This window comes from Eupeodes corollae, chromosome 3 (assembly GCF_945859685.1).
Source record: "Eupeodes corollae chromosome 3, idEupCoro1.1, whole genome shotgun sequence".
NCBI classification, from domain to species: Eukaryota; Metazoa; Arthropoda; class Insecta; order Diptera; family Syrphidae; genus Eupeodes; species Eupeodes corollae.
This window is the reverse complement of record NC_079149.1, coordinates 71,114,587-71,126,888: the sequence shown is the minus strand read 5'-3', so window position 1 is coordinate 71,126,888 and position 12,302 is coordinate 71,114,587. Positions and strand designations below refer to the sequence as shown.

Sequence of the window (12,302 nt, the reverse complement as noted above, 5' to 3'; positions counted from 1 at the left end):
TAGTACTTGCCACATCTTCAATGTTGATATTTAAGCTTAAATTACAACGCTGTGCCAATCCCATCCAGTCTGCATACCAACTTTTTCTACCTTCCATAGCTTTTACTACGATTTTCCTAATAAGTCGAGTCTCCGGCATCATCATAACCTTAAGTAAATAATCCGCTTGGAGCTTAAGCGTTTTTATGAACAGCGGTGATAGCCCCGTCTCAATCATAATAACATAATTAGGCGTGTTTGCTGGTAGATGGAATATCCTTTTCACATAAAACCTCAAAAGTTGTTCCACTGTGTCAAACTTCTTACTTCCCCAAACCTGAGATCCATATAGCAGAATGGTCTCCGCAACTGCTTCAAATACCTTGTATTTGCTGCTATGCGCGAGGATTTTGTTCATAAAACATTTCTTCCACGAGATATTGATAGCCGCTTTTGCTTTCTGGAGCTTTTCCTTAAAATGCTTCTCCATACTCAAGTTCTTCGAGAAGTAGACACCTAGATACTTATAATCGTTGACAATCTCAATATTTTCCCCATTGAATTTCCACTTTTCGTTTGATGCGGTTCTTCCACCACTTTTTCTAAAAATCATTACTTTCGATTTTTCGATATTGACTATGAGGTTCCATAACCGGCAATAATCATGTACTCTATTGATCATGAGTTGCAGAGTTTCAGGGGAATTTGCAAACATTACTACGTCATCCGCAAAGAGAAGCGCCTTTATACTCTCTCCCGCGAAGACCACTCCGCCGGGCAGATAGTCAATCAGATCATCTATGAAGAGAGCAAATAATGTTGGACTTAATGCGCATCCCTGCCTGACACCGGATCCAGTTTCAAACCAGTCTGTAAGTTCTGCTCCATTCCACACTGCTGCATGTGTTTCCTTATACAAAGCTTCCAGAACTCGCCCAAATTTTCGTGACAAGCCCACTCCATACAATTTGTATAATAAAGCTCTTCGGTCTATGGTATCAAAGGCTGCCTTGAAGTCGATAAAGAATACATACAATTTTTTATTTTGCAACAAAAAGTTTTCCGCTATACTTCTCAGAATGAAAACGTTGTCAACTGTAGAATACCCTGCTCTAAATCCAGCTTGAAACTCTTTTAACAAATTCTGCGAATCTATCCAAGTTGTAAGGCGTTTTTGTAGCACTGCTGTAAATATTTTATAAGTGGAGTTTTGGAACGAGATTCCTCTATAGTTTGCAGGATTCGTTAAGCAGCCCTTTTTATGTATGGGGAATACGATCGAATCTCGGAACTCCTTTGGCGTTAAATTACCATTAAACACTTTATTAAAAAGTCTTGACAAGCAATCCTTCAAATTGTTAGTCCCATATTTATAAAATTCCACAGGTATCCCGTTTGATCCTGGGGCCTTTCCATCTTTAAGGCCTCCCAAAATTAAGTCAATTTCATGCGAAGTGATTTCAGTATCTAAAATTTCGTTTTCAAATCCAGGAACTGCATATTGCCAATTTAAGGTACTTGGTGTTGGATTCAGCAAAACGTTGAAATGTTCCCTCAGTGCATGTTTACAGAGATTCGTATTTATAGTAAATTGTTTGCCATTAAGTTTCCATGCAAGCTTCCAGAATTCTGATGCATCTTTACAATTCGCCAACCTCGACGCTTCTAATTCACTGTAGCTTCTCTTTTTGCTTCTGCACAGCTCCTTGTATTTTTTATTCGCCTCGGTATATTTATCTCTAAAACGACTTTCATTTAAATTTCTGAACATATTAAGCCAACGAAATGTATCCATGCGCGCAAGCTGACATTGTTCGTCGAACCACGGTTCTTTACTGCCTACTTTATTCTTAACTTGCTTTTGTGGGTATGAGGTCTTGATTATTTCTTCTAAATGACCAAAGTCCACATCCTCTTGAGTTTGAAGCTTCAAATCAAGTAAACGTCTATACGTAGGTGCTCTTGACTCTTTCCATCTTAGTTTTGGAAGCAGCTTCATGCTCGTAGTTTCTTCAGAAGTATTTATTTTATTATAAAAGGTTACAACTATTGGAAAGTGGTCCGAGTATGGTACTCCTTCGATTTCAAGGTCCGTAATATAGGGCTCCCATTCCTCACCTAAGATGCTATAGTCTATCACCGAAGTTCCTTGCCCGCTGGCAAATGTGAAATTGCCGACACCGTCGCTCAAACTAGTTCCATTTTGAATTCGAAGGGCAAAAGAATCGCAGAGCTCTAAAAGTTTTTTTCCCCTTGCATTGCATACTGCATCCTTTGATCGCCTATTTATTCCATTGATTGCGTTCATCACACTTGGTTCTTGTCCAACCCTTGCATTGAAATCTCCGATCATTAAAACGTTTGACGCATTTCTGTTGTTTAGTAGCTCGGTTAGTTGCTCGAAGTCAGTTTCCCAGTTGTTGCAATTTAAGTAAAGAGGTATTATCCACAAAATCTTGTTTTCCATTTTCAATTTCACACATGATGCTGCATTAAGCGTATGAAACTCGCATTTGATACCATTGAGATTTTTCTTGAATCCGAAGAAACAGCCTCCACTTGCTCTACCCCTCGTATGAGTTCTTACTGCAGGAATCCACTTAAAATTATAATCTATTAGCTTATTCTCAACATTTTTAAAATAATTTTCCGTCAAGAATGTCTCATATAAAAATACAAATTCAAAATTATTCACAAATTTATAAAACTCGGTAAAAAGTGATTTATTAAGAAGCCCTGACACATTGTAGGATAATATCTTAAAGAATTCTAACTTATTATAACTAAAATCATTACATACAATTTTTGGTTGGCAGACGGCTTTAGTACTAAATATTATGTTTAGGAGTACTAACGACAGCACTGGTCGAAGGCATTGTGTTTACATCCTTGGTATATTGTGCATTCTGACGTGTGGTGAATAAACTGTCAGTTTCGCTGTCACAAATCAATTGCTGTAGCATATGTATTCCATCTTTTTCGTTGCATTTGAGTTTATTGTTGTGATCAAAATAAAATGTTTTATTGTTGACTTGTAATGTTTGTCCACGAATTAGAACTCTAGCGTTTCTGTTTTTTGTGACTATATCTGTTTTTATTTGTATTAGTCGTCTCCTTTTATCTCGTGCAGCTTTCGTGTAGTCTCGATGGATGGATATCCCACTGTTTTTCAGCTCTTTAGCATTCTTCAATATGCACGGTACATCCTCAGATTCCTGCATTTCAACAATAACATTTGCTATTCTGTTGTCTCTGGAGCGAATTATCCGTGTTCGTTTTATTTTTGTAGTGTTTTCTTGTCGCAGTAAATCCATGCACACCTTTTTAGCAGTTTCTATTGCTTGCTGCTCGTTGTCCTGCGATGGAATATGCAGAACTAAGTTATTCTCTATGGATTTCCTTTCGAGAATTTCTACTTGGCGCTCTAGTTCAAGGCACCTGTCCTCCATTAGATGTAAATTTGACAGAAGCGCTGCATTGCTTTGTTCTAATGACTGCACTTTTGTTGTTATTTCTATGAGGTCTGCCTTTGTTGGAAGGTTTTGCAATCTAAAATCGAGAATAGTTGCTAGTGAAGTCTCGATCATGGATTTAAGATCAACTATCTGCATGTTTCCGACTTCTGAGTTTTGTTGTGACATTATTTCTTCTGAAGTTGATTGGTGTAAAGGCGAAATCTCAGAAAATGGTCTCTTGGTTTTAGGACCTTGCGATGGAGTGACATTTTTTGCAGTTTTATTGTTGTTGTTTTTTGGTGGTGTTCTTTTTATTCCCATCATTTATGCGATTTACACTTACTTATTTAATAAAATGTATGCTCACCTTTGAGTATATATTTTTCAAGTGGCTTAATTTTCACTTTCAAATTGTTTCTTTAAAAAAAAACACTTTAAAATCAGTTAAAATTCACAAATTTAAGGGAGCTTATTTACAAAATACTTCTAGACGTTAGCGTGCCAGGGTTGCCAATCCAAATTTGTTTGTACATTTAACCAATTGTATTGTAATCTTAAAAGATATTTCTACTTTGACACCAAGTCATATTGTTAGAACAACAGATCCGTACATACCTATGCCTACATAGTAACATTGAATCGTATTGCTCGCAACTTTATTGATATATTTAAAAGGGGTATCCTGAACAAAGAAAGTTATTACACCCTCTGCCTGATTTTGGGAATTAAATTTGATTGGGAACATCTAAAAGAAATTATAATAATAAAATCCAATCCAAATGCCCTCAAGAAATGAGCTTTTCCTTCTGTGTCTTCAAAATTCCACTTTCCCCCACACTATCTTTATCTATACATCCGGAACTTTAGAAAGAAAAATTATAAAATATTTATGTTGGTATTTGTGTGAGACTGTGGGTGTACTCGTGTTTGAATGTGTATCTGTGTGAAAAGCAAACAAGTGCTTTAGGAAGTTGTTTGCCGACAAATAGCAAAATGATATGTTAATGTTGGTAAATCTACCTTCCAACTACCTAATATCCCCTGTGAACGTGCCGCCCCCTTTCTAAAAACCTGTATGCTCAGCCCTACATGGAATCTAAGATACTTTGCTTTGTGCTTGTGAAACAGCCTAGCTATTGGCCATGGGGATATGGGGAGAATAGGTACTGGTGGCTGTAGTTGTTAGGTAGTGACACAAAACACAACAGAAGGATGCAAAATATGGAGGAGACTTAGACTGAGAGACAGAGACTGAGTGTTTACAATGTAGGCATGGAGATGGAGAGGCTTGTTGGATGACGGCGATGAGAAAATGGTTAGAGGTATGGTTGATTTCAGAGCTTATTGGAGTTAAGTAATTGAAGATGTTAAAAGCTTAAATAATATATTCATTCTGGCTTTCATATTAAAATTGCTTCACAGGTACATACATATTAGAAGTGGCAAAAAGGAAGGGCAAGGAGGGAGTGAATATGGCAATGATGATTTGGGAAGTTGATGAAAATGGTGTAGGTCGGTCGTTTTACGGTCGGTCGGCAAACTGCTTTGAAAAATATTTCTGTTTTGAAAAAAAAAAAAAAAAATGAGGCATACGAATCTTATACCCTACTCGAATGGTGATAAATAGGGGTGGTGCGATTTCTATTAATGGTTTTTTGGAGCGGTAGTATGGTTGTTGTAGCTTTAATAAGGCCAACGGTATAGAGCTTTTCTTTAGTGGGGAGAATAAGGTTCAAAAGCAATTCAATTATTGTTCTGAAGATGTCTTCGGTGGAAAGAACTTTTATTAGAAATGTATACATTAAATTTCTAATTTTTGTAGTTTTGTTGGTACTTATAAGATATTACTTTTTTGTAATAAAGGCATGCTTTTTGGTGAAGAAAAATTCTCTAAGTCATTGATCCAGAAGGAAATTAAATTTACTTATAAATTAAGTTGAGATTTTTAGTGCACCTATTCTTCTTGTTTTACTCTGTAATTTAAAATAAAAAACTATACACTTTTTAAACATTTACGACATAATCCTACCAATTGGTTCTAAATGTTTATAACTTTATAAGTAAGATTTTTAAGACGAATTAAGACAAATTGTTTTTTGTTCTTATTTATGTAGGCAATATCATAGTATTTTAGATTGTGGTGCTCATTTAAAGTATAGAGTTCTCTACGAACGAACTCTTAAGAACGTAACGGATTTACTTCCTACCTTGAATAGTATGTAATATTAGAGATGCATTGAATATTACCAAAAGAACCATTATTTATCATATTAACTAATCTCTCGTTTCCGGCCGTAATAAATGCAGAATATATAAGAACGATTCACTTACCTGAATACCATGTGCTCCACTCTGCTGGCTTATGTGCAACTGTTGAGTTTGCTTCATTTGTAATGTCGTTGTTCCAGTTGACTGAATGCCACTCGTATTTGGACCATTGGCGTTTGGGTTGACCCCGTTACCAACACCACCCGCTGAATTCTGCCTTTGGGCGTTGGTAGCATTCGCTGAACTTTGTTGCTGAGAAGGTTGTTGTTGCTGCTGCTGTGGCTGTTGTTGTTGCTGTTGTTGTTGCTGCTGTTGTTGGGGAGGCGGGCATTGCGAGGTCATATTTGGTGGGACGCCAGTGTTGACGCCACGTGGTGGCTGCATGAAATTGGGTCCTGCCGGACTATTGTTGCCCTGCTGCGACATGGGCGAACTGTATGGCGAGTATTGTTGTTGCTGAGCCTGTTGAGCAGCTGCAGCCGATTGCTGCTGTTGCACTGCTTGAGGGTTGGTGGGCTTAGGAAAACTTGGTCCAACAACTCCACCCATTTTTGGTCCCATATTGGGATTTGGTTGTTGTTGGTGATGAGCTTGCTGTTGATGTTGGTGCGTCTGGTGTTGCTGTTGGTGCTGCTGGTGCTGTTGCTGTTGATGTTGCATTTGAGCCTGTTGCTGCAACCTTTTGAGATCGAAATCATTTTGAGAAGAGTAAAAGAGTTCCTGTTTAATATCGACAAATGATTGTGCGGATGTAGGACCTTTGTGGTATTGTGGAGGCAGTTGTTGTTGTTGTTGGGAATTTTGTTGCTGTTGCTGTTGCTGGGTGCCAATAGGATTACCATTATTTACGTTTGAGCCATTCTGACCACCAGAAGTCATAAAATCATTTGCAAATGGTCCAAAGTCATTATATCGGCTGTTTGGGTTTCCACCACCACCGCTCATCATTTGACTCTGTTGTGGAGGTTGCATAGGTGGACGTGGAAAATTCATGCCACTCATAGCGTTTTTATGTTGATGCTGTTCCGCCATGTGTTTGAGCGTTTGAGCGAGAGACAGCTCTGTGATTGGACCATTAGGACCATTTTGGAATTGATTGCGCATCTTGTTCAGTCCTTGGTTGTCACTCATTCCTGTTCCAGCCATTCCTGGTCCTCCACCAAAGTTCGAAGCAAATTGTGCCATTGGGTTCTCTGATTTTACATTCAGACTGCTCATTAGATCTTGAGCACTCGGCGGTTCCACCTTAATACCATCTTCAGTTTTTATATCGAGCAGCGGTTTTTCATCAAATCCATCTAAGAATCCAGGGTTAAAATCCTGCAGATCAGATATTAAATCCTTAAATGTGTCATTTCCTTCATCCGTATCGTCACCCATAAGATCTGGAAAACCAGGAAAATTTCCATTCGGGCCTCCGCCATCCTTTTCGAGCCCCACACCTAAATCAGAGAAATCATGATCTGGTTCTTGTTTGCATTCAACGAGATTGGCTAAGCCACCCAGCGTTGACGCTTTGTTATGTCCACCCATTAGACCGCTGCCGTTTCCTTGCTGTCCACCACCCATGCCATTATTTCCACTTAGATCACCGCCATGCCCAGGAACACCACCACCTTGTTGCTGTTGTTGATTACTCCCTGAATTTTGTTGTTGATTTTGATTCTGATTCTGACCACCACCGCCTTCACTTTTAACAGATGTATTGGTAAGCGCTTTTACTGTAACATTTGTGCTAATTTGTTGGGGCTGGGAATTTGCCGCCGAAGTTGTAAATTCTAATTGTTGAACAATTTCCACTGAAAATTTGGTTAAATTTTCTGAACCATTGTGTTGTAGTTTGACGGGTGGTTCAAAATTGTCAGCCCCATTGTCCACATCTTCCGCTGGTCTTTTGAGAAATTTTTGTTGCTGAAATTAAAAAAAAAATACAAACAAATTCAATTAACATGAATATAGACAGATAATTATTATTATAGTTGCTTTGAAGTTATAACTAATGAGTGGCGTGTAATTTGTTTTCTTAACGGTGGTTGTTCGCGAAAATATCATTTACCCAAGGCAACCTAACATTAGTTCTGCAAGAGTTTGACAGTCGATAATATTAGTAAAATAAATGCTGATAAAACAGTGTTCAAACTTATTAAAATAAATGTCAACTATTTTCCATGCATTGGAAATGATTAATGCGAGGAAGACGTGGGATGTTATTTCTTTTATGCTTAGGAGCATTAAGACCAGAATGAAAAGTAAGATTTATATTGTTGATAGGGATAGGTATCTTCTTCTGAAAATGTGGCAGAAAACGTTTTTAGGTTTTATTCCCGGAAGTATACGGAGTCGCCACAAAAACGGTGTAGGACTTATAAGAAATATAATAGAAAAAAAGACTTTTGACATTTATTTGCACAACATTTTTACTATGTGATACTCTAAGAATACGAGTAACGAATAAAATTGTATATTTGGACCAATGATTAAAAAGAGTTGAGCAAAAGACAACACCGATCATTCTGGGTTGGTAGTTGATAATGTCGAAGGCGTCAACTTTGGTCAACTATTTCGATGCATATATGCAGTAGGTATAAATGTTTTTTTTTTTATATTATTTTAAAGTCGAGCAGGATATGGAATGCTAACAAACAATTCAGTAAAAAATATATTTAAAGAAAGTTGTTAAAAAAGATTTGTATTGAGGCAAGGAACAAAGAAATGTATATAATACACATTTCTTTTATTTTTATTTATATTTAAGTGAAGAGAAATAAAATAAAAATTCAACGGACACAAAAAAACGATAGCACTCAACATATCCGAACATATTCGAATTCGCTTCTTTGATTTAGATACAACCACATCTAAATAAAACTATTAATTTAATTAATTAATTTTGAATAAAACGTTGCAATCGCTCGCTGTTCATGGATTTTTGCGCACATACAATGATAACAATGTGTTTTCAGTAATTATTTCTGTTTTATACAAATAAAATCTAAAAAATCTTTTAATATTTACCCAAATATTCATTAAAAATCGTTGATCTGGATTTAATTCAACTTTCGTAAACAAATCAGCGGTGAGACCTTAATTATTTACTTTTGTAGATGCATTCGATTGTGATATAAATTAATATTTTATCATTGTTAATTAATGTTTGTTTTTACAGCCCCTTTCACACTTAAAATTTCTTTTCCACTGAATTTATATTGTAATGTGCTTCATTTTTTAAAATTAACTTTCAAACATTCAATTTATTTGTTTGCTTTTCTTTATAATGTTCTGAGCATCTTCTTTCCTATTTGGCTTTTTTTTGTTTTAATCGTAAATTTTTAGATTATATATGTCTACAAACTTGTGTTAGTAGTAGTTTTTTTTTTAAATCAAAAAACACAAAATATTTACTATTCTGAGGAGATAGAATATAATAATGAGTAATCAAATATCAATCAACCCCAATTTATTTGTGTAAGACAAAAGTAAAAGCAATATTTTGGCAGCCTGCAGTGAAAAACCACCCCAATTTCTAAATCTTAAACAAAAACTGTTTGATGTTTGCTAAATTTATGTTCTACAAAGCTACAAGTCAAAATCAATATGGCCAATACATGTATTTCTCATTCATTACTAAATAAAATGTTGGTAGGTAATAAAGTTATTTTCAAATCAATTTTGAGAACAATAAATCAAAACTTTTCTTCTTTGCTTAAAATAATCATATTATTGATGAAAAAAAAAGTTTTTTTATCTTGAACAAATAAAATAATATACAAGAGACACTTAGCTTCTTCTTTTTAAAGTTCTAAAATTAATACAAATTTTATACTTTAGTTATGTAAAAAAGTCAAAAAACGTTTAAAAAAATTGAATAATTTTGTAGAATAATAATAATAATTTTTACCGGACAACCTGTATAAGAAACACCGATGTACAAAAGACGAATTTCGTATACCAATGGATACATAGATATGTATGTATGCATGTATTCATTAAACTTATGTAAGACGAAGTTGTTCTGACAAACAGTGGTGAACAAGAATTTAGCACACTTGTTAAAGAAAATAAAAACCATTTAATTTTCAATTTGTTTTCCATTTAATTTTCAATTTGTTTTCCATTTAATTCTCAATTTGTTTTCTTATTATGAAATTAGTTATATTTTATTTACATTACATATGCATAGCACTATGTTTTCATAGTACTTCATCAAATATGTTAACATCTCTAAGAAGAAAAAAATATGAAATGTAGAAACATCAATTTTTCGCCTGGACACGAATTTAACACATTCAACAGTTTCTTAATAACATTTTACTTACCGCTATCAATTCTAAGTTTTTCTTGGTACCTATTTAGTAGGGAACCCTTTATTTTGCAGTACAGAAGCGATTCTTCTTGGCAAACTTTCAACTAAGATTCTCGATTGGGTGATTGTACTGGCCACTTCAAAACGTCGATTTTGTTAACCTCTAAGGCACACTTTACTAACTTTGAAGTGTGTTTAGGGTCGTTGTCGTGCATGAAGCGCTATAATAACGGCAAATTGTGTTCTGCGTAGGGTATCATATGATCCAAAAGGATATCTCTGTGCACGTTATGGTAAATTTTATTGTCAATTTTTACGATGGGGCCAACGCCGTGCCATGAAAAAGCAGACCAGACCATAATGTTGCCTCCACCGTGTTCTGAACCGGCAGAATTAGGATTCACCGCTCCAGAACACGTTTTTCCAAAAACTAATTGGTGTGTCTAGGTGAGCATTGGCAAACTGTAACCTAGATCCAGATTTTTTTTGATACAAGCAGTTTTCTCTGTAGATTGTTTTCATTTAATCGTCTTATGGTCCTTGAGGAAAAATTTACTGCATAGTTCGTTGAAAGTTGCTTCGAATGTCACTGGAGATCTTAAACGGATCCTTGGTCGATAACCTATAAATAATTCTATGTTCCTTTGTAGTTGTCTTTCAGGCCCGGAGGTTTTGTTTAACGTTTTCAATCACTCCCAGCTTTTTTAAATGATGAAGGGCATTATAAAATAGCTTCCTTCATTTTCAAGATCAGACTTATTTTTTCCTTTGAGCACCATTTTCCTTTTGCAATGACTAATTAAGTTTGTTTTATTTTCTTTAATGTAGATAATTTAAGGAACATTTAACTACCTCAAAAATTATTATTTTCTTTTTAAAAAAACACAACAATTAAAAATGCACTCTTTAATTGCAAAACCGGCTAAATTTATGAAAAGCTAAAAACAAATCAAATCACAAACAATCTTTATTTTTAGCAAAACTGTATTTTACTTTTTAATCATTTACACATTTTTATTACCATATAAAGTAGTCATAGTAACAACATAAAAATGAAAATATTGCAAGTAATAAAGAATCGAAAACAGAAAAATACTTCTACTCTTTTCAATGTGCTTAATTCGTGTCCACCGCTGTAGATATTCGACGTTAAAATGACTTTCTAATAACAGGGTGTTTCTTATATGTGAGTTTCTTATTTTATTATTCAATGAAAAATTGAAATACCTAAATTTATGATTTTTATATTTATGTAGATCCATTAAATATTCTTACTTATTCTATTAAAACATATACTTAAGTAAAATTAATATCAATAGCGCACTTAAGCACTTTTACTTGGTTACAAAATGTGCAACTCTAACACTGTTATATCTAAGGTACCTTTATTTCTCAATATAAACAAAGGGCATGTTTTCATTTTTGATGCTTTTTAACCCGCATATATGTACATCTGGCCAAGCAACAATTCTGCAGGGAGTTCCATTGAGCAATTTTAAAACGAAATAAAAACCCATTAACGAAACGAAAATAATATAAAGTGATATGAGATAAGAAGAGAAACAAAAAAGAAAAACAAATAGAGAAAGGAAATGCAAAATGTTTTGAACATAATTTCCTTCTTTAGCTACCCATCTATTTCTGACTGGCTAGCTTCTCTACATCTATTTATATAGGCGCATTATCTGAGTTCGTAACAATTCTCAGAACGTTTTGTAAAATGAGTGGAAGTGTAATTAAATTGAAGTCAATCACCAACAGGCAACAAAAACTCTCATTTTGCATTTGTGTGGGTATACTAGCTTTTTTAAATGGCTTAGAATCAACAAAAGGCTCACGAAAATGAAGTGCACATACATATGTATGTAAGTCGACTCAAATCGAGATTCATAGAATTAAAAACAAAAACTAAATAGAGAAATAATACATTTTATACTACTGACTCAGATGTTCCGAAACCACAGCAAAATAGATAGGTACTTAAAGGCGAAATAAATTACAGAACATCAAAAAAGCTGTAATACAAAGCAGCAACAGATACAGAGCAGTTTAAGTACGGTACGTACATTCAGGCAAGCACCACCACCACCAATCATAACAAAAAGACTATGACTTTGTTGGCGACGAGCGCCGGACGAAAGATTGCGGTATTTCACCACAGTCCAACGACATACACACAACACCAAAGCCTCAAATGGTAGACCCGCGGCACGGCGGCGTTGCCAGTCTGACTCTTTTTTTGTTTACATAATTTGCTTCTAAAAACTAATAATATGTATTCTTCAATTTTTTCCTAA

The 12,302-nt window shown here is 35.0% G+C and overlaps 1 protein-coding gene across 7 annotated transcripts in view; it reads right to left on the bottom strand.

Annotated features, from left to right (window-relative positions):
- LOC129949436 (neurogenic protein mastermind) overlaps window positions 1-12,302 on the bottom strand; it is a 160,734-nt gene that overhangs the window by 29,944 nt on the left and 118,488 nt on the right. For 4 of the 7 annotated variants that reach the window (XM_056060895.1, XM_056060893.1, XM_056060892.1 and 1 more), the window contains one exon: window positions 5,766-7,613. In XM_056060895.1, coding sequence (XP_055916870.1) covers window positions 5,766-7,613 — 1,848 coding nt within the window. Of the gene's footprint in view, window positions 1-5,765; window positions 7,614-8,717; window positions 9,109-12,302 lie in introns of those variants that run through there. The other 3 variants (XM_056060898.1, XM_056060897.1, XM_056060896.1) reach the window with 2 other exon arrangements.